This window comes from Macaca fascicularis, chromosome 7 (genome assembly GCF_037993035.2).
Source record: "Macaca fascicularis isolate 582-1 chromosome 7, T2T-MFA8v1.1".
Taxonomy (NCBI): Eukaryota; Metazoa; Chordata; class Mammalia; order Primates; family Cercopithecidae; genus Macaca; species Macaca fascicularis.
The window spans coordinates 126197940-126223628 of NC_088381.1; the positions used below are offsets into that span (position 1 = coordinate 126197940).

Genomic DNA, 25689 nt, shown 5'->3' on the forward strand with positions numbered 1-25689 from the left:
CTTTTTAAAGGTGAATAATATTTTATTGTATGTATTGTGGACATACTTTCTTGTCATTACCTAAAAACCTTCCTCGTCCTACATAAAATATCTGCAATGTGCCGTCTAGTATAGATGAACCATAAATTTACACTCTCCTAAATTTTCTCCCAATTTTTTACTATTTTTAAAAGTGCTGTAATACATTTGCTTGTAAAAATATCCTTATCACTTATCCACATATATAAGCCAGGCTTCTAAAAATGGCATTTCTCACCTGTAGTCCCAGCTACTCAGGAGGCTGAGGCAGGAGGATCACTTGAAACCAGGAGGCAGAGGTTGTAGCGAGCCAAGATCGCACCACTGCACTCTAGCCTAGGTGATAGAGCGAGACTCCATCTCAAAAAATTGAATAAATAAATAAAAATGGTACTTCTGGGAAAAAGGCATACAGACCCAAGTTTTATAGCAGTTGTTTTCATTCATTTACCTACAGATATTTTAAAAGCACCTGCTAGGCCGGGCGCGGTGGCTCACGCCTGTAATCCCAGCACTTTGGGAGGCCGAGGCGGGCGGATCACGAGGTCAAGAGATCAAGACCATCCTGGCCACATGGTGAAACCCCATCTCTACTAAAAATACAAAAATTAGCTGGGCATGGTGGCGTGCGCCTGTAGTCCCAGCTACTCATGAGGCTGAGGCTGGAGAATCGCTTGAACCTGGGAGGTAGAGGTTGCAGTGAGCTGAGATCACACCACTGCACTCCAGCCTGGCGACACAGTGAGCTTCTGTCTCAAAACAAAAACAAAAACAAAAACACCTGCTATGTGCCAGCCACTGTGTAGATCTGAGGAGATGGAAGTGCCATCTTGGAACTTGCATGCTAGTGCTTTATGATAGAAAAAAATTTCTTCTTTTCCTGCCTTTGAAGTGTAAATAGCACATAGCCAGCAACTAGGGAAAACATTTGCTTACTGAGATATTAATTGTATCCTAATGCTCCCTAAGTTGCCGGCTGTTTATCTGCTTTATTCCAAGAAGAGGAGAATTCTGCCAGTGTATAAAAGTTGTCTTGAAATAGAACCTAGGAGATAGTGAAATTGCTCACCAGTCATGGTCACTTCAGCATTCAGTGGGCTAGATAGAAGCTAGTGGGGGTAAAACATATTGCTGTTGGCCCAGCGAACTCTCCAGATACTCATTCAGAGAAGTCTCCTCACTTTTTTTGCCATTTATGCAATTCAGTCCTTTTAAAATGTAGTCATCCACAAATACAGTGACAATGTAAATTTTGTCTTACTAAGCTGTAGAATTAGAGACCACAGAGCTTTTAAAGAAGCAAAATTCAGGGGATTTGCTTTATTATTGTTACGTTTTATCATTAACATTAGATAATTTATTTTAAGTTTTTATTATAGTTGAGAATAAAAGTGAGATAAAATGACGTAGTAAACAAAGGAGACAACTTTTATTTCTTTTTTGTTGTTGTTTCCTTTTTTCACTCAAACAGATTCTGACAGATATTTCTTAAGTAGTATGTAGCCAAAGTAGACCTGGACATAATTAAGTAATTTATATTAGTTATTCTTTTACTTTCAAAAGGAAGAGAAATGTACCTTTGAGTTGGTTTCAGGGCCGTGTTTCAAGCCAGAGTCATTGCTGTGAAGGTTAAAGGAAAAGATGTTTTTTCCTGCTTTTTTCCCCTTTATAGTGATAGCTATTTTAAAGCTTTTATCACCTCTACTAGGGACGAAGGAGAATTGCTCGAGATGTAAATTCTATTAAAAAGGAAATTGAAGAAGAGAAAACAGAAGACAAATTAAAAGACAATGATACAGAAAATAAGGATGCAGATGATGACTATGAAACTGCAGAGAAAAAAGAAAATGAGCTACTACTGGGGAGAAAAAATACACCAAAGCAAAAAGAGAAGAAAATTAAAAAACAGGAGGATTCTGACAAAGATTCAGATGAAGAGGAAGAGAAAAGCCAAGAGAGGTACATTATCTTATGTTTGTTCTCCAGAAGCACCTGTCTGGGGTACAACAGCGCTTTGTTCCTGCTTAGAGATTCAGGTTTAAGGGAATGTTTTCTTATTGGGACTTCCGTTCCTCTTGTCTAATGAAGGTGAGACACATTGTGAAGATGATGTGTATTGCCTTTCGGAATCGGAGAATATACTGGTCGCACCATTTTAATAGCACTTGTGCCCTAAACAGTGGCCTCAAAGAAGGCTGCGCCACCCAGTCAAAAGAAAGGTCCTGCAGTTGACAGCAGGGAAGGGAGCTGGAGAAAAATGGAGGAAGTGGACAAGAGGAAACAGCGACAGCAAAAATTCCATTTTAAAAAAGGTACAATGTGGGAAAGCTAACAAACACATGGGTGCACAGTACTAGCAGATGTTTCTGTGTGTTAGCTTTAAGACATTTTTCTTTTTCAAGTTATTGTATTAGATTAAGTGGCATGCACCCCTGATTCTAGTTTGGAAAATACATTCTTGCCCCACATCACAACAATAAATTTTAGATTTTTTAATGTCCATCCTGTTTACTGTTGAGTAAAACCTGTATTCTTTTTTTCTATGTATTAGACAAGTATGGACTGAACTGACTTAAAAATACTCAGAGATTAGGCAGTCCAGCAAGATCAAGGTAGTCTCTCACCAAGGTATTAGCTGTTTCTGTAAGCGTTGAGAAATGGATTTACTAATTTTAGGACACTACTAAAAATGAATTTTAACTGAGCAACAACATAACACACTTACTTGTAATACCAGCTCTCTTCTATAGTTATTTTTCTATTATTATGTGATGTTAATTTTTCTAGAAATTTGAGTTGTTAAGCCAAATTTGGGAAAACTGACCTGCCATTGAGATAATAAATATTTGGAAAAATAGGATGATTAGTGAATGGGAGAGGTAATTTGATTTAATACAAATAGGCACAGGAGCTATCACAATTACGTATGAACTAGGTTAGTGAGTAAGAAAAGGTTCTGTAATGAAATATAATTAGGATTAGGAAAAGTAGGAGGAAATAATTGGAGTTGAGTATAGTGCTATGAGTATAGAATTTTAAATATTTGGACAAAAAAATTTAAGCAAAGGTGAACCACTTAAAAAGTAGAGCCTGATTGGCCGGGCGCAGTGTCTCACACCTGTAATCCCAGCATTTTGGGAGGCCGAGGCAGGCGGATCATGAGGTCAGGAGATCAAGACCATCCTGGCTAACACGGTGAAACCCCATCTCTACTAAAAATACAAAAATTAGCCAGGCGCGGTGGTGGGCACCTGTATTCCCAGCTATTCGGGAGGCTGAGGCAGGAGAATGGCGTGAACCCGGGAGGCGGAGCTTGCAGTGAACCAAGATTGTATCGTTGCACTCCATCCAGCCTAGGTAACAGAGTGAGACTCTGTCTCAAAAAAAAAGGAAGGCCTAATTATAGTTTGAAGCTTTGTGAAAAGCTTTGAAGCTTTGTGTGAAAAACATCAAAATATGTATATTGAAATATGTATATAAAACATATAATACATCTATGTAAAAATGTGATTTAAAAAGACTATAACTGCTATGTAAATGGAGGTTTATTTTAGAGAAAACTTCACAGACTTGAATATGAAGAACAATATTATCTTTAAGTAGTTTTTCTCATAATGTTTTGAATTTACCTCATCAGTCTATTATTGGAAGGTGTCCTCCAAGAGAAAACATTCCCACTGCAAATGGGCTGTCAAAGCTTCATGTCAGGACCCCCAGGGGTCACCAAAATAATGCCCTATATTTATTACAGAGAACAATACTACTTGTTGAGCTTTTAATGCTTGTGACACTAGAATGATCTTTGATGCAGTTCTCTTGTGAGTCTTTACAGCATTGATACACAATGTTTTGTTATAAAAATATTAAAAGTATTTTAGACCGTCCTGTTTTAATCTTTATACCTGATTATCAATACAAAGAAAAGCTGATGGAATATGAGTAAACAAATAGAATTCAACACAAATGTAAAGCTTTGTTCTTGTGGTGCTATCCTACAGTGTCAGCAAGTGACCTAATACTCAAATTTCTTTTCTTTGTTAGGGTTGGGAAACCTTTAAAATATAAATTAGTTTACATGGTTACTAAGGTAGATAGCCCTTGCTTATTATTTTGCCCACTAAAAAAACTAGTCTTGCCAAGAACTATTCTAATTGTGGTAGTAAAGCAGATTTAAGAAAATTCAGTTGCAGGAAGTTACAAAATATCCTTAGATCTTTTTTTACATATAAGGTGGCACTTAAATATGAATTCTGAAGAATTTTTTCAGAGCATATTTTTCTTATTTTGTTTTGTCAAAAGTGATTTGTTTGATTACAGATCATCGTTAGCTGGCACTTAAATACGAATTCTAAAGAATTTTTTCAGAGCGTATTTTTCTTATTTTGTTTTGTCAGAAGTGATTTGTTTGATTACAGATCATCATTAGCTGTGACTTGATTGGCTTTTAAAAAGTATGGATTTACTTTGGGTACAGTGCACCTTCACATAATAAATTCCTTAGTAAGTAGGCCACAGAAATCTTCTCCTTCTCCTCCTTCTTCTCCTCCTCCACTGATATGTTACTAAGGTAATATTTAGGTTGTGAATAATCTACCTGTTGAATTCTTTTAGCATATTTTGTTCTCCATTAAGTTATTAGTAGCATTATCAATATTATAACTTAATGCAGGGAAGAAACTGAAAGCAAATGTGACTCTGAGGGAGAGGAAGATGAGGAAGACATGGAACCCTGCCTAACAGGAACCAAAGTGAAAGTAAAATACGGACGAGGGAAGACTCAGAAAATTTATGAAGCCAGTATTAAAAGCACTGAAATTGATGATGGAGAAGTTTTATATTTGGTACATTACTATGGATGGAATGTCAGGTAAGCAAGAAAGTATTTTCTTACTATTGAAATTTTTTCAGTGGTTAAATAGAACATCAACTTAATGTTGTGAAGAGTGAAAGCAAATGATGGTATATATTTACAAAGCACACCTTGATTCTGAATTTTCCAAGACTTTGACATTCCTGCTGTTATACTGGCAGTGTCAATGCTTCTAGCCGGAGACTACCAGGATCACACCTGTAGTTAGAACAAGTTACATTTATTACTCATTTATAGTGAGGGAGAACACACAGCAAAGGAAACCATAGGGCACCTTAGTAATAAGGTGTTAAATGAATCAACAGAGGCTCAAGGCACCACCTTTGGAAAACAATTCATAATTCTGTGGAGACATATTACTGAATGTGAGCAGGGAGCCAGGCCCCCAGCTTCCAACTGTGCAGTGTTTGTTTGTTTCATTAATCAGAAATCAAGCCTGTGTCAAGCACTGTAATAATTCTAAGTCGACTAATTAATAAAACAGAACGTTAGAACTTAGATTTGATATTCCATTAGATTATTTTGGGGAGGGTTTAAGAAAGGCAGAGCATGGTGGCTCGTGCCTGTAATACCAGCACTTTGGGAGGTGGAGGCGGAAGGACTGCTTGAGGCCAGGAGTTCGAGACCAGACCTGGCAACATAGTTAGACCCTCATCTCTACAAAAAATTAAAATTAAAAATTAGCCTGGCATTGTGGCACGTACCTGTAGTCCCAGCTACCCAGAAGGCTGAGGTGAGAGGATCACTGGAGCCCAGGAGTTGGAGACTGCAATGAGCTATGATCATGCCACTGCACTCCAGCCTGGACGATGGAGCAAAACCCTGTCTCTTATTAAAAAAAAAAAAGAAAAAAAAAAAAGGGATTTTGCTCCATATTGGATCCTGTCAGGAAGCTGGGGTAATTATAATTGGTTTTCTTAATATATCTTATCTAGAAGGAGAGACAGACGAAGGTAACACTATAACTGGTAAAGAAACAGCAATCACTCACATTAGTCAAGAAAAAAAAGCTGTTTGGTCGTTTTTGTGACTTGGACAATGTTCCTGTTTTTTCTGTGTTCAGACACGATTAAGAAGTGGTCTTGTTTTTGTTTTGATACATCATGATCACAGAATGGACTTGTCTGATGTTGATGCTCTTTGAAATTGTTCATATTTCAACAGCAGGACAGTGTGGCCTAGCTATGCGTGCCAGACTAGCTCCAAGCAACACCAAGGCCCAACGGATAGTGCCAGGAAAATTCCTAAATGTCGGGGGCTGCCTTTCTTGTTGTCTTTTACAAAATCTGGCATGTTTAATATCTCTAGTTGCCCTGTATTTATTTGGAGCCAGACTGCTCCTGGGTTTCTCTATACACTAGATGTGTGCTCTGTTATGACTCAAATCCCTCATCTCTAAACTGGGAAAAATACGGTTCCTATTTTGTAGAGGTGTTGTATAATGCAGTAGTTCCCTCTCATCTGCTGGAGATGTGTTCCAAGACCCCCAGTGGATGCTGAAACCTCAGATAGTACTGAATCCTATATATCCTATCATTTTTCCTATACATATGTACCTACAATAAAGTTTAATTTATAAATTAAGCACAGTAAGAGATTAACAATAATAATAAAATACAGCAATTATAACAATATATTGTAATAAAAGTTATATGAATGTAGTCTTTCTCTCTCAAAATATCTTAATATTTTTGGATCATGGGTAATTGAACTATGCTGTGGATAAGCAGGGACTACTGTAGTGATAATATTTGTATTAAGATGTAAATGCTTAGAATCATGCCTGGCACTTAGTGCTCCATGAATGTTAACTGTTTTGTTTTCTTTACAATGTATTGCTGAATTCAGGGGAAAAGGACTATATCTTACCAACTTTCAGTCATTATATTTCCAGTTGCATCACATGATAGCCCTCTTTCTTCTTCAGATTCTTATTTAGTTCACAACTCTCCACTGCTGTTTCACATCTGTATATGTCTGTGTTCTGCTTTCTAGAATTTCCCGTATCATCTTTAATGTTTTACTTTATGACTCTTCTCAGCAGTCATTTTATTCTACACTCAGGTTTTGGATTGGTCATCTCCCTAATTCGTTACTTAACTGGTACTCTCCTGGTTCATGTTTTTTCATTGTTCTTGTCTACTCCTAAAAGCTGGTATAATTCTGGCCTGTTCGTTGAGATGAAGCCACCATGGTTCCTAAAGAATTTAGCCAGATTCCTGAAAGGGAGTATCTGCAAGTGTAAGAAGTGTGAGAAGAGTCCTGGTCTCTCACTGAGAAATCCTGGGACTGTCTTTGGTTAGTAGTATTAGTGCTAGAAGTACCTACATGGTATACTGCTTTGTCCAGTGTCGCCAGGACCAAGTACACTAAAAATCAGGCTTGCGCTTCTTGGTTGTCTGATACCTCCTTTGGAATTGTGGAATTGGATAGAGTTATCTATCCCTTTGTTAGCCCTGGATCAGATACATAACTCTCTTACTGCACTTACCAGACTATACTTGATTTTACCCTATGTCTGTCTTTTATAACAGACTATGGGTTGCTTGAGAACAGGGGCCATGTTTATTCTCTACGTACTTCCTGATACAGTGCATACTAGTAGGCCCTCAGTGTATGTTCAGATGAATAAACATTTCCATATAAGTTAACAAAGTACAGATATTTAAAGGCCTAGTACAATGCTCATAGCCAGTCCCATTTTAGAAACTAGATACTGGGTTAATGAGGTGAGAGATCGTTTTCAAATCATAGTACAGGTAGTTCCTAACTTACAGTGGTTCAACTTCAATATTTTTTAATTTAAAATGGTTCAAAAGCTATATGCATTCAGTAGAAGCCATACTTAGAAGTTTGATTTTTTTTTTTTTTTTTAAGACGGAGTCTTGCTTTTTCACCAGGCTGGAGTGCAGTGGTGCGATCTGGGCTCACTGCAACCTCCGCCTCCTGGGTTCAAGCGATTCTCCTGCCTCAGCATCCCCAGCCTCCCAAGTAGCTGGGATTACAGATGCATGCCACCACGCGCAGCTAATTTTTGTATTTTTAGTAGAGATGGGGTTTCGCCATGTTGGCCAGGATGGTCTCGATCTCTTGACCTTGTGATCCGCCCACGTCGGCCTCCCAAAGTGCTGGGATTACAGGCGTGAGCCACTGTACCCGGCCTGAATTTTGATTTTTTTTTTTTACTGATCTAGTGATATGCAGTATGATACTCTCTCATCAGACTGTGCAGTGGTGGCAAGCCACATCAAGCAGCGAAGAAACCATGAGACTAATCAACCAATATTGTACAGCGTATTCAATAAATTACATGAGATATTTTAGACTTTATTACAGAATAGACTTCGTGTTAGATGATTTTGCTAAACTGTAGGCTAATATAAGTGTTCTGAGCATGTTTAAGGTAGGCTAAGCTAAGCTGTGATGTTCAGTAGGCTAGATGTATTAAACGCATTTTTCGACTTACGATATTTTCAGTTTGTGATGAGTTTATCAGGACATAATGGCATCATAAGTAAAGGAGCATCTGTATAGGTAGTCATGGTACCATGTCAGCTGAAATACATGCATACAGGAACCATGTCCTTACTTTGTACGTCTCCATGGTAACTGGTTTACAAAGCAAGAATATCGTTTCCAGATACATGAGTTTCTATTAACACGCTACAGTCTAAAGCAAGTTTGTCCAACCCGTGGCCCACAGGCCATATGCAGCCCGGGATGGCCTTGTATGTGGCTCAACATAAATTCATAAACTTTCTTAAAACATGAGAGTTTTTTTGTTTGTGTGGGTTTTTTTTCTTTTTCTTTTTCCTTTTTCTTTTTCTTTTTTTTTTTTTTTTTCTCATCAGCTATCGTTAGTGTTATTTTATGTGTGGCCCAAGACAATTCTTCTTCCAGTGTGACCCAGAGAAGCCAAAAGATTGGGCACTCCTGGTCTAAAGCAAGGACTGCCTGTAGTTTCTTCAATTAAGTGTACATATTTTTAGATTTTGACTTAATTCTATAAATACTTGTATATTTATATAATGTAAAAACTGTTATTTAGTTCCAGAAAACTTAATTTCTTATTTGCCCCTGATTAGTCACTTGGACTATAGACATTCAGCAGTGATAGTAATCATTTGAGAAGGCCAGGTGCAGTGGCTCATACCTATAATCCTAGCACTTTGGGAGGCTGAGGTGGGCAGATCACTTGAGCTCTGAAATTCAAGACCAGCCTGGGCAACATGGCAAAACCCCCGTCTCTATAAAAAATACAAAAATTAGCTTGATGCAATGATGTACACCCATGGTCTCAGCTACTCAGGAGGCTGAGGTGGGAGGATCATCTGAGCCCAGGGGATCATGCCTCTGCACTCCATCCTGGCAACAGAGTGAGACCCTCTTTCAAAAAAATTGCTGGATCCAGTGGCTCACCCCTGTAATGCCAGCCCTTTGGGAGGCCAAGGTGAGCAGATCACCTGAGGTCAGGAGTTCAAGACCAGCCTGGTCAACATGGCGAAACCCCATCTCTACGAAAAATAAAAAATTAGCTGGGTGTGGTGGGCACCTGTAATCCCAGATACTCGGGAGGCTGAGGCATAAGAATCACTTGAACCCAGGAGGCAGAGGTTGCAGTGAGCCAAGATGGCACCATTGCATGCCAGTCTGGGCAACAATATTGAAACTGTCCCCCAGAAAATTAAATTAAAAATAAATTTAAAAATAAAAATTTTAAGTAAAAGTTTAGGGGAAATGAGTTTTCAACTTGAGCTAAACAGAATAAACTTAGATAAAGGAGGTGAAATACAGATATCTCTAAAAAATTTCAGAGTCCTAAAGGCAATGTAGTTCAGAAGAAAATTTTATTGGAAATACTAGACTAGAGACTAATTTTTTATATTTTTACTAGAGACTAGAGAGAGTGTTGAGGAAGAAAAGGAAGTTGAAATGGACTTGATAAAATAACCTGAAACTGATCACCTTGCAAATCTGAATTTATCTGACTAGCTTTCTATTATTCATTCAGTAGAGCGAATTCTAGTGCAGAATCTGATTATAAGCTCAGGTCTGTAAAAGCTGTAGAAAACAAAGCAGTTCAGATTGTCTTGAATCTAGAGTTTGCTTTCCAAGACCTCCTTCTAAACCTGTTAACTCTTAAATCCTCTTGCCTTTCCCTAGTGGTTATGCAAAATACCTAGTACAGTTACTGGCACATGTTACCAGCAAACCAGCCCCTGTGCCCTTCATATTCTTGCCAACACTAAGAACAAACTATTTAGTCTGTCTCACTGTTGTTTTTGTTTGGTGAATACATTTCAAAAAGGTTATAATTCATAAAGTTTGTACATATTCTTTTTTTTTTTTTTTTTTTTTAAGGTATGATGAGTGGGTGAAGGCTGACAGGATAATCTGGCCTTTGGACAAAGGTGGACCAAAGAAAAAACAGAAGAAAAAAGCGAAAGTATGTTTGTAGATTTATGTCCCTTATAATATGTATAGGAATTATTCAAATTGTATTGTGTGTTTTTTAAGACTTCTTAGTTTTAGGTTTATACCAAGATTGAGAACAAGGTATATAGACCTTCCATATACATGCATAGTCTCCGCCCCATACATGCATAGTCTTCCCAAATTGTCAACATCCCCCACCAGAGTGGGGTATTTGTTACAACTGATGTGCCTACATTGACACATTATTGTCACCCAGAGTACATCGTTTACATTAGGGTTCACTGTTGGTGGTGTGTATTCTATGGATTTTGACAAATATATAATGACATGGATCCACCACTATAGTATCATATAGAGTAACTTTACTGCCCTAAAAGTCCTTTATGTTCTGTTTATTCTTACCCCCACCCCAACCCCTGACAACTACTGACATTTTACTCTCTCCATCGTTTTTTCCATTTCGAGAATATCATATAATTGGAATCATACACCATATAGCCTTTTTAGATTGGCTTCTTTTGCTTAGTAATATGCATATACGATATTGTGTTTGTCTAATAAATCTTCTTATTGTAATAATCATCTTGGCCGGGTGTGGTGGCTCACGCCTGTAATCCCAGCACTTTGGGAGGCTGAGGCGGGCAGATCACGAGGTCAGGAGATCAAGACCATCCTGGCTAACACAGTGAAACTCCGTCTCTACTAAAAATACAAAAAATTAGCCAGGCGTGGTGGTAGGCACCTGTAGTCCCAGCTACTCAGAAGGCTGAGGCAGGAGAATGGCGTGAACCCGGGAGGCGGAGCTTGCAGTGAGCCGATATCGCTCCACTGCACTCCAGCCTGGGCAACAGAGCAAGACTCTGTCTCAAAAAAAAAAAAAAAAAAATCTTGATTCTTGAAAGTTAATTGTGATTTTTTCTTTATAACCCAGGAGCTTAAAAGTAACACATTACCACATTGTTTCGGCAAAGGTGAAAACCAGCAACCCTTAGGACATGACTTTCAAACTCATATTCCAGTAGAGGCTTTATAGGAGAAGGATAAAGTAGGACTAACCGTGACAAATGAGAGGACACATTCCTCATTTAGACAGAATGGAACTAACCACTCTGCTGTGGGAATGCAGACCCAGGGTTGCCAGATTTTAGGATTTTTCAAGACCACTATATTTCTTAAAATGTGAAATTTGACTTTTAAATGCTAGAAGCCAATACTAAAATTTTAAAACACATATATACTGGCCAGTTGTACCCTCACCCACACCCTCAGTTGTCAAGCTTTGCTGTAGAGATTTGCCCATGGTTTTGTCTACTGGATGATAGGTATCTTTCCTTTCTGCAGGGGATAGTAGGGAACAGTGGGGAGTGCTGAATGGTTGTATAGCCTTCTAATGCTGACCATCACAATATAATTCCAGTATTACAAATTGTACAATATTGTATTTATGTAAATACAAAGTACGTTAGAAATTCAGAAGTGGAGGATTATATACCAATTTCAGTGACACTAATGTTAATAAGTGCCGATAACCTCTCAGACCAGCCAGAAAACTCTTGATCCTTCTATAAGCACAGACTAGGAAGTGACATATAAAATATCAAACCTTTTTTGAGATGTAGTTTTCTTTGGATAAGTAGAATGTTCATTTTTCATAAAGCATTGGCCCTTCTCATACATTTTGTTGTTGTTGCCCAGAATAAAGAAGATAGTGAAAAGGACGAAAAGAGAGATGAGGAGAGGCAGAAGTCAAAACGGGGACGACCTCCTTTAAAATCAACCCTTTCATCAAACATGCCGTATGGCTTATCTAAGACAGCAAACAGTGAAGGAAAATCAGGTACCAGAAGTGCTCGCAGCAATATACCAGACAGCTCACCTCTGTCAAATGGAATGGAAGGTGCTCGATTTTGAGGATGGCTGACTTTAAAAAAAATAATAACATAAATAATAAAACTTCCATTGTGTGAAATATTCACAGTACAGGTTGAGTATCCCTTGCCCAAAATGCTTGGGACTAGAAGTGTTTTGGATTTTTGGATTTTTTTTTTTTATTATTTTTGAATATTGCATATACATAATGAGCTATCCTGGGGATAGGACCCAAGTCTAAACATGAAAATTAGTGCTTCATACACACCTTATACACATAGCCTGAAAGTAATTTTATACCATATTTTTAATAGTTTTGTTCATGAAATATTGTGTACTTTGAACCATCAGAAATCAAAGGTATAACTGTCTCAGCCACTCATGTGAACAGTCTGTGATTGTTTGGCATCACTGTTATTCTTGACTCTGAATTTATATGCCACCTACTGATAAGTAATTTTCTTACACATAATTACATAACAGTAAAATATATGACTTACAATTAATACAGTGGAAAAATAGTGTGTGTGAGGAAACTAAGCAGCGAGGTAGCATCATCAGAATATCTGTATTGGCTGCTAAACAACACTGACAACAAACAGCAGGCTTTCAATCTCCACCTACGATGCTGTGTTTTCATTAAAAGGTTACCTGTACACTAGCCTGGGGCTGCCGAAGACAGTTGTGCACCTGTGTTTGGATGCAATCTGTCCCATGAGGTCAGGTGTGGAATTTTCTACTTGGGGCATCATGTTGGTGCCCAAAAAGTTTGGAATTTGGAGCATTTTGGATTTCAGGTTTTTGGACTAGGGGTGTTCAACCTGTAAATCACCTAGGTTTTTAATCTCATATGATTGAAACTATAAAATTTGATTTGAAGAAAATATTTTGCTGTATCATTTTTATTTGAAATTTAGTGATGTTTTCATTTAGGAATACTTTTTCTCATAAATATCTTAAAAATAATATATTTTAATAGAAGGTGAATTGACAATCCATGCATCCTAATGTGTTCTACACTTTCCCTGAAAGCCTGTACCAGTGTCTCCTATAAATTCAGTGCTGTTCACCTGGGATCTTTCAGCAAAGCTGAAACCATGTGGTTCTAAGAGAACACAGACTATTGTGGTACAGGCATGTTTTATAATGAGTATAGGTGAACATATTTTATTCTGCTTGTACTCATTTTCCCCACTTTTCTACCTCTGTATACTTTTAAATGTAATTAAGAAATTATAGGCTGAGCGCAGTGGTTCATGCCTGTAATCCAGCACCTTGGGAGGCTGAGGCAGAAGGATCACTTGAGCCCAGGAGTTCCAGACCAGCCATGACAATATAGTGAGACTCCATCTTTACGAAAAAAATTTAAAAATTTAGCCCGGCGTGGTGGTGTGCACCTGTGGTCCCAGCTACTCAGAAGGCTGAGGTGGGAGGATTGCTTGACTCTGGGAGGTCAAGGCTACAGCAAGTGTAATCATAGCATTGCACTCCACCCTGGGTAGCAGAGCAAGACCCTACCTCACTCTGTCACCCAGGCTGGAGTGTAGTGGCGCAATCTCAGCTCCCTGCAACCTCCACCTCCTGGGTTCAAGCAGTTTTCCCGCCTCAGCCTCCCAAGTAGCTGGGACCACAGGTGTGCACCACCATACCTGGCTGATTTTTGTATTTTTAGTAGCAACAGGGTTTTACTATGTTAACCAGGCTGGTCTCGCACTCTTGACTTCAAGTGATCTACCCGCCTCAGCCTCCTAAAGTGCTGGAATTACAGGCATGAGCCACTGTGCCCAGACCCGAAAAAAGAAATTTTAAATGGTTGTCTTACATAAAAATTTCTCTTCTTTCAAGAAAAAAGCTATACTGAACTACATGTTTGCTATTAGTACCTGTGGTGCTTGTGTGCAAATTATAAAAGGACATCCTTCCTCTTTACTGCCATCTGCTGACAAACGAAAGATGTCCACAAAGTGAAAGGTACCTAGACGGCATAACTGTGTTTAGTGTCCAGTCTACAAAACTACGTACCAGCCTTATTAAACTACCACTGAAAGGGATTTTTTAAAACATGAAAATGAATTCTACATTCTGTTTATGATAAAACCACAAAATAAAATTGTATACACCTTTTCACTTAAAAATTCATTTTTGCAGTTTTGAACTTCTTGAGGATATGAGCACCATGTGGACAAGATTTTTATATTTTTTAGATCCTATACAGTCTTAGAACCCTACTTTATTATTTTACAAGTTCCCTTACTTACAGGGAATAATTTTTGTTTCCTGTACTTTCTTGTTTGTTAAGAATATTTAAAGTTTTGAGTCCAGTTGCCCATTTTAAAAACTTTTCTTGCTGGGCGCCATGGCTCATGCCTGTAATCCCAGCACTTTGGGAGGCTGACACAGGCGGATCACTTGAGGTCAGGAGTTTGAGACCAGCCTGGCCAACATGACAAAACCCCGTCTCTACTAAAAATACAAAAATTAGCCGGGCGTGGTGGCCCGTGCCTATCCCAGCTCCTCAGGAGACTGAGGCAGGAGAATGGCTTGAACCTGGGAGGCAGAGCTTGCAGTGAGCCAAGATCACGCCACTGCACTCCAGCCTGGGCGACCGAGTGAGACTGTGTCTTAAAAAGAAAAAAGAAAGAAAAGGAAAGGAAAGAAAACAAACTTTTCTTTCCACAATTATTTTAAGTAGAATGTCATATTCCTTTCTTAGGATACAAAATGCCCATCACATGTCCCTCCTAGATACTATCTCAAACCACTTAACAAATTAACTTCATGTCTAGGATGTCTAGGTACTGATCCTTTGATGTTTTTTTAAGGACTCTAGTACCTAAATATGATACTGGGGAATATTGCAAAATAGCTTTTCATGTAGATTTGAGTTAGTAATACGCAATATAATATATTTTTACTTGGCGCTTAGTGTAGTTTCCCCTCCCCCTCAAATTCTTGGCACAAATGTTATGATTTGTTTTATATCAGAACTTTCTACAGGGAGGTATTCAGAGGTACATGATTAATATTTTTATTGTTATTTTTGGTAAGATTTTTATTATAAAATTACATTGGTAATATAAAAACCTGCATAATATAATAATATTTCCTCTTACAGACTCTTGTTCATCTGATAGTGAAACAGAAGATGCTTTAGAAAAGAATCTAATAAATGAAGAACTTTCTCTTAAAGATGAACTAGAAAAAAATGAAAATTTGAATGATGATAAGCTAGATGAAGAAAATCCAAAGATTTCTGCACACATATTAAAAGAAAATGATAGGACTCAGCTGCAGCCTTTAGAAACCCTGAAGTTAGAAGTTGGAGAGAATGAACAAATAGTACAGATTTTTGGAAACAAAATGGAACAAGCAGAAGAAGTTAAGAAAGAAGCCGAAAAATCTCCAAAAGGAAAGGGAAGACGAAGCAAGACAAAAGATCTTTCTTTAGAAATTATAAAGATTTCATCATTTGGCCAGAATGAAGCAGGAAGTGAACCTCATATAGAGGCTCGTAGTCTTGAATTGTCTTCATTAGACAATAAAAACTTCTCTTCTGCTACAGAAGATGAAATTGACCAATGTGTGAAAGAAAAGAAGTTGAAACGGAAAATACTAGGACAATCATCACCAGAGAAAAAAATAAGAATTGAGAATGGAATGGAAATGACAACTACTGTATCTCAAGAAAGGACCAGTGATTGTATTGGATCTGAGGGAATGAAAAAGTTAAATTTTGAACAGCACTTTGAAAGAGAAAATGAAGGAATGCCATCATTGATAGCAGAGTCAAACCAATGCATCCAACAACTGACTAATGAAAGATTTGATAGTCCAGCTGAAGAAACTGTAAATATTCCACTAAAAGAAGATGAGGATGCAATGCCTCTGATTGGGCCTGAAACCTTGGTTTGCCATGAAGTAGATTTGGATGATTTGGATGAAAAGGATAAGACCAGCATTGAGGATGTAGCAGTTGAAAGCTCTGAGTCTAATTCTCTTGTTTCTATTCCACCTGCCCTACCTCCTGTAGTCCAACATAACTTTTCAGTAGCTTCACCACTTACTCTTAGTCAAGATGAGTCTCGAAGCGTAAAAAGTGAGAGTGATGTAACGATTGAAGTTGATAGTATTGCTGAAGAATCTCAAGAAGGTCTCTGTGAGAGGGAATCGGCAAATGGATTTGAAACTAATGTTGCCTCTGGTACCTGTAGTATAATTGTACAAGAGAGAGAGAGCAGAGAGAAGGGTAAGGACTTTCTAGGGAAAAGTTAGTGTTTATATGAAAACCAAAAATTAAAACTGTTGAGTTTTAGGTACTGTTGATCTGTAAAGTAGTTTCTTTTTCTTTTCTCTCTTCTTAAAAAAAAGAAATGTCAGTGTAGTCTGTTGAATAAATATACTTCCTCTTGGGTTTTTTTTTTTTTTTTTCACGTTCCCTTTTTCACCTTATTTCAGGTCAGAAAAGACCAAGTGATGGCAATAGTGGATTAATGGCAAAAAAGCAAAAGCGTACCCCAAAGCGAACAAATGCTGCAGCCAAAAATGAAAAGAATGGAACAGGTTGGTGTTATTCAATGCTAGCTTTAGTCTTATAGTGTTAGTATTTTTAGCAGTTTGTTGGCTTGTTTTAAACATAAATGGAGCAATACTATATTGTTTTATAACTTTGCATTTTCATTTAACAGTATTATACTAGATATTTTGCCATTTTTATTCTTATGAACTCTAGCTCATTCTTTTTAACAACTTTAGGAAAGTATTAAAAAGTTTATCATTTTTAACCATTTCTCTGTTGGTGAGCATTTAGGTTTTGGTTTTTTTTTTTTATACTGTTATAAACTTTGTGCATTTATGCACATATTTCTGTAGGTAGGATACCAAGAAATGTAATTGTTAGGTCTGTTGCATTTTGATATTTAAGAATTTTATCATTTATAATCTGAGTTAACCTTTTTCATTATTTATAGGACAAAGCAGTGATAGTGAAGATCTTCCTGTCCTAGACAATTCAAGTAAATGTACCCCAGTAAAGCATCTTAATGTATCTAAGCCACAGAAACTTGCACGATCTCCTGCAAGAATATCCCCACACATCAAAGATGGAGAGAAAGATAAACACAGAGAAAAGCATCCAAATTCATCCCCTAGGACATATAAATGGAGCTTTCAACTCAGTAAGAAGCTTATTGAAAACTTGATAAATGAATACCGTAAAGTGGAATATATCTTAAAATATCAACTTGGATTAATGTTAATAAGGAATAATGATTAACTATTTAGATATTCCAAATATTGCCTTAGCAATAATCACTACATGTTGTCTTAAGTATAAATCTGTGTCTTTTCATAAAATTAACTTGATAAATATTGACTTACAGGAAGGTCTCCATTAAGAAGACATGTATGATTTATATAAATCAGTGAAACTGAAGTGCCCTTTGTAGCACTAACTACTGTATAACTAGTAGTAGTGAAGAAAATGCCAATACAGGGAAACTATTCTGATAACTATAATTATAGATAGGTCAGGGTTGGTTTGTGTTGATGTTTTCTTATGTTTTTCTGATCATTTAAGTAATAAATGTTTAGTATAGAACATTTGGGATCTAAAAATAATTCTTAATCATGAATTTTATTCACATCTTCCCTGTTTACAATCTTATTTAGCTTACTGTACTAGGTTTTAATAAACTAAAGCTTTTGTTGATTTATGAGTTAGATTCTGTTTGATAGAACTGCCATCATTTTTCTCAAAGAATTATTTTAAAATGCAAATTAACTTTTTCCCCCCCTTTTAGATGAATTAGATAATATGAACAGTACGGAGAGAATCTCATTTCTCCAAGAAAAACTACAGGAAATCAGAAAATACTATATGTCTTTGAAGTCTGAAGTTGCAACCATAGACAGGAGGAGAAAAAGATTAAAAAAGAAAGACAGGGAAGGTAATTTTATTATAATTTTTCTCCTCTTATATTTCAAAACTATATCCTATCATTTTAGAAGATTTAAATTTGATACTCATTGAATATAGCACACATTCATTAATTGCTGTTTTTAAATTCCTAGTGTTTTCTTTTGTTGAAAGGAGTAGGTCAGCAACTGAGTTAATCAGAATGACACCCTTAAAAGGGAGTATGAACTGTCTTTCAAAATGTGTGGTTGTACTAAATGTGATGGATTCTCAGGTAGAGCATACTCCTTCTGAAATTCACTCTTTGCTCAAACATTTATTGGCACCTATTAATAGGCACTGTATTTATTATGGGGTTCACCAAAATGAATGAATCATAAGGCTTATTCTCAAGGAAATTATCTTGTTGGGATTAGAAATCATTCCCTAAACAACTAAAAGATAAGATAGTGCCACCCAGCAACTTTAATGAGCATGTGCTGTGCGCCAGGCACTGCCAGGTGGTGGAAGTGCAGAAATGAGTTAGACACAGATTTTCATCTCAGAGATCTTAACATCTAGTGGAACAATGTGTGCCCTAAGAATGATATTAGCAAGTATAGGAGTTAGTGGAAGGAGAGGTTACTTTGGAGCAATCACAGAGAGGGAGTAGTGTCTGAGCTAGCCCTTCGGGGGTTATAGGATTAACTTCTAGTTAAACATGAACATATCCATATACAATCCATCCCCAAGCCCTGTTAAAATAACAGTAAAGGAAATTAAGAGCCCTAAACTCAAAAGGACGAGAGAATGACCACAGCAGACAAGAAATGTCAACAGTATATCTTTTGGAAGCTGCATAACTGATGGACTACTGTAACTCTCCTAGCAGATGAGATACTGCTGAAACTAAGCTTGCTTGTCCTCATAGTGAGACAAAACAACAAGAAGGAAGACAATTCATACCATGTAACCCCAGAAAAGCCCTCAGAAGGGATATGGGACAATGCTGAGAAATGGGATTGGTTGAAAATGAAAGGAGAAATTGGATCTCCTCTTCCCATCAGTGAAGCAAGTCTACCTCACCCCCAACTCAAGCAGAAAATAGATTAACTTAACAGAGAATGAGGAAATCAGTAGGCTTGTAGACTTGGGGGCACCAGCCACAGCTGAGGGTAATGATTAAGTGCTAAGCCAAAATAGTGGATGGAGTGAAAGTTTGCATACTGAATAGTTAGATTGCTGTGCCTCTTCGTTAGAAGAGGCCTAGTCCTCTTGGCTTCCTGAAAGCTGGCAGCCAAGCTTATGCTTATTCCTGGGAGGAGACTGGAAGATTCTTCTAAAGAAAATGACCAGCCCAAGAAAAATTACCTACTATTTGGATATTCCTGAAACAAAAATCAAGATCCTTGCCAATCACTACATGTGTACTGTCCATATTTAAAAGCCCTGATGCTCATACACAGCTTTCAGTCAGCTTTTTAATGTTAAATATGGAAGCCACATGACCAGACATTTGAGGAAAACCCCTACATAAAGGCAGAAGCCAAAGTTAAAAAAAAGGAACTGGAAAAAAACAGATAATATACCATATTTTAAAAAAAAACACACACAACTATTCTTAATAGTTAATCCAAGTTGAGTATCCTTTATTTGAAATGCTTGGGTCTAGAAGTGTTTGGGTTTTTTATTTTTTCAGATTTTGGAATGTTTGTACATAATGAAATATCTTGGTAATGGGACCCAGGTCTAAACACAAAATTCATTTATGTTTCATAGACACTTGATACACATAGCCTGAAGGTAATTTTATATAATACTTTATATAATTTTGTGCATGAAACAAAGTTTGTGGTAAGTGCTTATGTGTGGAATTTTCCACTTGTGGCATCACATTTATGCTCAAAAGTTTCAGATTTTGGATTTTGGGATTAGGGATGTTCGATTTGTATCCAGAGGTAAAGGGAAAGATACTGCTACCTTGAAACAAAAGCATAGTAACTATTTTAAAAATTGAGAGAACAAGAAGGATATCTTTAAAATATGATAGCAGGAATTTAGAAAAATTAATAAGGCAGTAAAGCCGAAGAAATTCCACTAGAGGGTCAAAAAGACAATAGGAGAGAAGAAATAATAGAAATATGGAAATTGGTGAGGAGCTCCAACTTCTGAATCATAGGATTTCTAGAAGGAGAGTTGAATAAACAAGAGGAAGTTGTCATCAGAGAAATAGTTTTAAAATTCTAGAACTGAAGGATGTGAGTTAGAAAACTGAAAGGACTCACTGTGCCCTCTATAAATAATGGGGGTGAAAATCACCAAAGCATATGAAATTTCAGAATCCTGTGGATAAAGAGTAGATTCTAGGCCTGATGGTGGCTCATGCCTGTAATCCCAGCATTTTGGGAGGCAGAGGCAGGTAGATCACTGGAGGCCGGGAGTTTAAGACGAACCTGGCCAACATGACAAAACCCCATCTCTACTAAAACTACAAAAGTCAGCCGGGCGTGGTGGCAGATGCCTGTAATCCCAGCCACTCAGGAGGCTGAGGTTTGAGAATCACTTGAACCCGGAAGCAGAGGCTGCTGTGAGCGCCGAGATCGCGCCAGTGCACTCCAGCCTGGGTGACAGAGTGAGACTCTGCCTCAAAAAAAAAAAAAAAAGTAGATTCAAAAAATTTACCATATAAAGATACATATATAGGCTGGGCGTGGTGGCTCAAGCCTGTAATCCCAGCACTTTGGGAGGCCGAGACGGGCGGATCACGAGGTCAGGAGATCGAGACCATCCTGGCTAACACAGTGAAACCCCGTCTCTACTAAAAATACAAAAAATTAGCCGGGTGTGGTGGCGGCGCCTGTAGTCCCAGCTACTCGGGAGGCTGAGGCAGGAGAATGGCGGGAACCCGGGAGGCGGAGCTTGCAGTGAGCTGAGATCCGGCCACTGCACTCCAGCCTGGGCGACAGAGCGAGACTCCGTCTCAAAAAAAAAAAAAAAAAAAAAAAAAAAGATACATATATAAAAAGAAATGGATCTCAGAACAGCATCAAGAGTCTTAAGTCTGCTTTCTCAGTGGTAGTACTAGACACTAGAAGCCAAGCTAAGAAGACATGGGATCTGGCAAACAAGGAATCCTACGTAGGAAAATAGAGAAGGAATATCTGAAGGTGATGGTGAATGGAAGCTGTAGGATGACCACTGCATAGCAGACCTAGAAAGCAACTATTCCAGGAGTAGGATGGAACAGGAGGGGAAAGCTCCAGAAGGGATATCTCTTAAAAAACAAATAAAAGGTAAATTACCTGATAGAGTTCATCATGTTGAGAGAAGTTTTCTGCCTCTAGTAGAGATTTAGAGGATGACTTTGTGGTAGAGTGACCTGTCATGTGTGGTCTTGACCATTGTGCTCCAAGTCCAGCAGTTTTTAATTCCTACAAATAGGAACAGGGTGGAGCAAATGGAAAGAGATCAGACTCTCATGTTCATCCTTTTCTTTTAAAAGCTGTAAATACCAAGATGTATTTACAGAACTTTTGAATATCAAAAGAAGAAAAGAACAAATTAGCAAATTAAAATTTCTTCAGAGAACCCACCACTGCTCTGGGGTCAGTTTCCTAAAGGTGACATACATTTCAGACAATTAGAATTTTTTTTTTTTTTTTTTTGAGACAGAGTTTCACTCTTGTCGCCCAGGCTGGAGTGCAATGGCACGATCTTGGCTCACTGCAACCTCCACCTCCTGGGTTCAAGCCATTCTCCTGCCTCAGCCTCCCGAGTAGCTGGGATTACAGGTGCCTGCTACCATGCCTGGCTAATTTTTGTATTTTTAGTAGAGATGGGGTTTCACCATGTTGACCAGGCTGGTCTCCAACTCCTGACCCCTAGTAATCCACCCACCTCGACCTCCCAAAGTGTTGGGATTACAGGCGTGAGCCACAGCGCCCGGCCAAAAAGATTTTTTTATTACCATCTTTTTTTGGGGGGCAGGGGGACAGTCTGTCACCCAGACTGGAGTGCAGTGGCGTGATCACTGCTTACTGCAGCATCAGACTCCTGGGCTCAAGCGACCCTACCACCTCAGCCTCCCAAGTTACTGGTATCACAGGTGCCTGGACCACTGTTGCCTGCCACCACACTCAGCTAACTTTAGTTTTTTTTGTAGAGACACATTCTCACTATGTGGTTCAGGCTGGTCTCGAACCCCTGTTCTAAAGCAGTCCTCTTGCTTTGGCCTCCTAAAGTACTGAGATTATAGGCATGAGCCAACATGCCCAGCTTATTATAGTCTTTTCCCCATTTTTATTTGCTTAGGTTTTCATAATGAGTTATTAAACTGAGATTTGAGTGATTTCTGGCATATATATAAGAATTTGTTGCCTGGGCATGGGGCTCACGCTTATAATTCCAGCATTTAGGAGGCTGGAGCAGGAGGATGGCTTGAGCCCAGGAATTGGAGACCAGCCTGGGCAACATAGCAAAATCCCGTCTCTACAAAAAATTAAAAATTTAGCTGGGTGCAGTGGCGTGCACCCATAGTCTCAGCTACTTGGAAGGCTGATGCGGGAGTGTCGCTTGAGCCCCAGAAGTTGTAATGACACTTAAATAAACAAAAATTAAAACTTCAAATAAAATAGGAACAATCAGGGAAAGATTGGCAGAAGACAAGAGTTTTGCAAGGAAAGAGAAGATAAAAGCAAAGAACTTAAAAAGTGGCAAAACATCTAATGCTCAAAGTACTGATCCCTAATCTGTGTTATGTCCTCCTGGAGAAAATTACATTAAAACCATTTGAGGACTTTTTGCTTATCACACATTACTTCCGTCCTGATCTCCATGATTCTGATACCTGTCAGAGGAAATCCTCTGAGTTAAGTTAATTCTTTTATGGTCCTATGACCCATAGATAAAGCAGAAATTCCCTATGGTTCTGTGTTTATCTCAGGTTGACCTTGTTTCTGATTGAGCTAAGTTCCTTCAGGGGATCCCCCAACTAGAGGTTTAAGAGTTTTTGTCTCTTTAATCCTTATATTTTATGATGTCTTTTAAAGTGTTGAGTAGTACTTAACTGACCAAAGACTAACTCTACTTAATTGAGCCAAACAAAATTTTTGCTGACAATTTGTTACTCCTTCATGTGACATATAAGAGGCCTGTGATTAAGGTGAATAATGTTAAGAAGAATTTTATTTCTAATTTGCTGTTAGCTAGGTATCTTTGTGTAACAGTTTTTGGATCTAACATAGTTGTTTTGATTCCACAGTGTCTCATGCGGGAGCCTCCATGTCATCTGCTTCATCAGACACTGGAATGAGTCCCTCATCATCATCTCCCCCACAAAATGTACTTGCTGTAGAATGCAGGTGATAAACATTTTCTCTACCTTCCCAGCAGTTTGCTGCCATGGACATAAATCCCCAGACCCTGAATTACAACCACAGAAAGCACTCAACTGGTTTGACATTGCTAAGTATATCCTGTATACTTTTCCAGGCCGGATTGTATCTATTCCCCTCTCTCTTCTTTTTTCTTGTTGCAAAAAATAAGCTGATTAATAAGTGAAGGTTAAGCAGCCTGCCATATTTGTCATAATTTTTCCTCTTTACTTTTTTTTTCATTTGTTGTGATATAGAACAAAGGGCACTTAGCAAATTTGAATTTGTATAATAAAGCTTTCAGGTGTTATAGAAATCATAGACAAGCAAGTGCACATGATAAACATCAAAATATTACCCAGCTGAATAGTTACTGCTGCACTTTCACTAAGATGTATTTGAACACTTGGTGAGTAGGGGGTTTATGTTGTGTTTTTTTCATTATTGTTGTTTTTTTTATTTTTGTGGAAGCACTTGCTATTTAGAACTGCCAAAGTATATGTTCAGCAGTGTGCCCAGGATTAAAGGTGTAAATGGGACAAAATAAATTGTGAAAGGAAGTGTAGTTGACTGAAAACTACAGTTGTAATAAGTCTTCCACTTTTTATAGGATTTTTGAGCACACAATTATGCAAATATTTTAATGTTTATTAATGTTTACAGTGGAATTGTGAATAAGTTTTCAGTGGACTATCTTATCCCTTGACAAAAATATTTTGTCTTTTTTCTATGTAATTTCAGAGTTTTTATTTTGTTACAAAAAGACAAAAATGAAATATATAACAACAATGAAGTTATTTAACAAGATTTCTAAAGCTGAAAATTTTGTGTAAAATAAGGTATTATCTTGCAACTTGTTAAATATATTTATTCAGACATTGGATGTTGTATTTTTATGTATTTTTTAAAATATTAATAAAATTGAAAAAAAGAAAATTCTAGGTTAATTCACTCTTTGGATGACAATAGCTCTCAGCTGTCCTTTTTACAGGAGGTTGCATCCTGCAGCCTTGCCTGTGTTAAAGGGAGTCTGTCTCAGTCCGTCAAACAGTATAGAACTATAAATGGGCATCTGGATCATTAAAGTATGTCCTTGTTTAGAAACTTTGGCAGTCCTAGTATTTAAACTGTTTTGAGGATCAAATATTTGGTTGCCCTTAAGATACTTTGTCACAGTTTTTATGTTTGCTATACTGCCGAATGAATTTATATCTCCCAAAGTTGAGATGCAACAACTAAGTAAAGCAACTATGTATGCTTTGTCTGTGAATTGTTCCACAGACTGATACATTTTGTAAATAATTCTTCCAAAATCATGTATTTAAAGCAGTTTTGCATATACATTATGTAAAAAGGTGATTTTTTAAAAGCAATTTTTAAATTCATGTTTGTACATTGAAAGGGGTTTTTTTTTTTAAACCTCCTTTTCTGTGTTTAATATGCTGTAGAATAATAACCTAGATGCTCTAGACTGTATATCAGGATCTGATTTACAAGAAGAAGTCAGAGCTAAACACTAGTGATGGCATAGCATTACTGAAATCATTGTTTCTTAATTTCATTTTACCACATTGTGAACTTGTGATTCAGATTCCATTTTCTCAGAGAATTAAAAACAAAAAAAGTACTCTTGTAAAATGCACTTTTCTGTCTTTTCTTTGCAAAGCAGAAGTATTTCAATGTAAAATAAAAATGGAGCTCAGTGGGCAGTATTAATAAAGGCCATGTTTTAAACATAGGCTTTATACTTTTAGTTTTATTTTAAGTGATTGCTTTTTTCCTAAGTGCTAATAACTTACAGTTGGAAAATCAGATGTCACAAAACCAAGCATTTTAGTATATTCTTCAGCCTTTACAATAAAATATTTCTACTAATTATAAAAATGAAAAAAAAAAGTGTCATTTAAATCCAGCTGGACCTAGGAGGCAACCTTAGATTTATACATTAAATATTTTAATGATTTCCTTCTGTAGCAATTCAATAAATGTGAGATAAATAAGTTATCAGCTTGAGTACTGTCCCTTCTAATTGATACAAATTTGGTCATGAAGTATTGGGATGTTGCTACAGAGAACAAAACTGTGTATTCATTGAATAGATACACACTGTTAAAATCCTTTTATCTGGAAGCTGGAAAGGATTATGAAATTAAGTGAATATTGACTAAGTATGACATTTCAAATATTGAGCATATTTTGAGTTTAGGTAAACTTTGAATAGATACCTCTTA

The 25689-nt window shown here is 37.4% G+C and overlaps 1 protein-coding gene across 10 annotated transcripts in view; it reads left to right on the forward strand.

The window, feature by feature from the left end:
- Positions 1–25194, forward strand: part of ARID4A (AT-rich interaction domain 4A) — a 75631-nt gene extending 50437 nt beyond the window's left edge. For 5 of the 10 annotated variants that reach the window (XM_073997458.1, XM_045396486.3, XM_065548858.2 and 2 more), the window contains 9 exons: positions 1727–1977; positions 4688–4885; positions 10250–10334; positions 12020–12221; positions 15309–16439; positions 16649–16753; positions 17161–17367; positions 17992–18138; positions 23347–25194. In XM_073997458.1, coding sequence (XP_073853559.1) covers positions 1727–1977; positions 4688–4885; positions 10250–10334; positions 12020–12221; positions 15309–16439; positions 16649–16753; positions 17161–17367; positions 17992–18138; positions 23347–23450 — 2430 coding nt within the window. In that variant the 3' untranslated portion in view covers positions 23451–25194. Of the gene's footprint in view, positions 1–475; positions 1978–2106; positions 2331–4687; positions 4886–10249; positions 10335–12019; positions 12222–15308; positions 16440–16648; positions 16754–17160; positions 17368–17991; positions 18139–23346 lie in introns of those variants that run through there. The other 5 variants (XM_065548859.2, XM_073997460.1, XR_012415829.1 and 2 more) reach the window with 5 other exon arrangements.
- Positions 25195–25689: the final 495 nt, after the last annotated feature.